This window comes from Fukomys damarensis, unplaced genomic scaffold, assembly GCF_012274545.1.
Source record: "Fukomys damarensis isolate Sample0158 unplaced genomic scaffold, DMR_v1.0_HiC HiC_scaffold_20, whole genome shotgun sequence".
Taxonomy (NCBI): domain Eukaryota; kingdom Metazoa; phylum Chordata; class Mammalia; order Rodentia; family Bathyergidae; genus Fukomys; species Fukomys damarensis.
This window is the reverse complement of record NW_022900932.1, coordinates 2,414,535-2,415,395: the sequence shown is the minus strand read 5'-3', so window position 1 is coordinate 2,415,395 and position 861 is coordinate 2,414,535. Positions and strand designations below refer to the sequence as shown.

The following is an 861-nucleotide window of genomic DNA, read 5'->3' as shown; positions in this document are numbered from 1 at the left end:
CCCACCATGGAAGAGATGCCCTCGGCCGCCTCCTCCTGGATGCGCTTCACCGGCTTCAGCAGGTGCTGCAGGTGTTTGTTGTGCCTGGAAAGCTGGGCGGGAAGGCAGCGCCATTAAGGGGCGGGGCCTCTGGTGGGGCGGGGCGGGGCTTCGGGTGGGGCTGGGCGGGGCCTCGGGCTGTACCTGCAGCGCCAGGATGTAGATGTTGTGGCCCACTTCTCGCGGGCTCACCTCCGAGTTCTCACGCTCCTCCTCCTGCACATAGGCCTTCTTGATGACGTCCACCTGGGGACGGCACCTGCTCGAATGCCCTCTTCCTGGGCAGTGGGGCCAGCCGGGCCCTCACCCCTTCCTCCTGTCTGCCGCCCAGCCCAGCCTCACCAGCTCCTGGGGCCGCAGGCTGATGAGGATGCGCTCCGCGTTGCGCGCGCGGACAGCCTCGCACAGGCGCAGGGCCGGCCCACCTTGAGCTGCAGCACCAGGTCCATGCGGTACTTGCACAGGGGGCTGATGTCGTTGAGGATCAGCGCTGTGATGATGTCTATGCCGTTGGACTCATGCGTCACGATGCAGGTCTGGCAGGAGGCAGTGGGCCCGGCCGGACCCCTCAGCACCCAGCGGGCTCAGCCCCAGCCTCCCTGCCCCACGGCGCTGTGCTCCCCACCCGGCCCACCTGGTTCTCGTGGCAGGGGCCCTGGCAGTACTCCGTGAGGGTCTCCAGGGTCTGGGTGACCAGGCCCACGTTGTCCTCGTTGATGTAGAGCCCCAGCAGCCCCAGGCCCCCGGTGGTGCTGCCGCACATGATGTCCAGGAACTGCAGGGTCTCGCACACCAGGTTGTAGTTGGTCTTGTTGTTCTGAC

At 67.2% G+C, this 861-nt stretch overlaps 1 protein-coding gene across 1 annotated transcript in view; it reads right to left on the bottom strand.

The window, feature by feature from the left end:
* Itpr3 (inositol 1,4,5-trisphosphate receptor type 3) overlaps positions 1-861 on the bottom strand; it is an 82,953-nt gene that overhangs the window by 11,914 nt on the left and 70,178 nt on the right. The window contains 5 exon segments of the mRNA XM_033766386.1: positions 6-92; positions 184-285; positions 382-458; positions 461-575; positions 674-861. The exon segment at positions 674-861 is cut by the window's right edge and continues 19 nt beyond it. Of these exon segments, the coding sequence (XP_033622277.1) occupies positions 6-92; positions 184-285; positions 382-458; positions 461-575; positions 674-861 (569 nt within the window).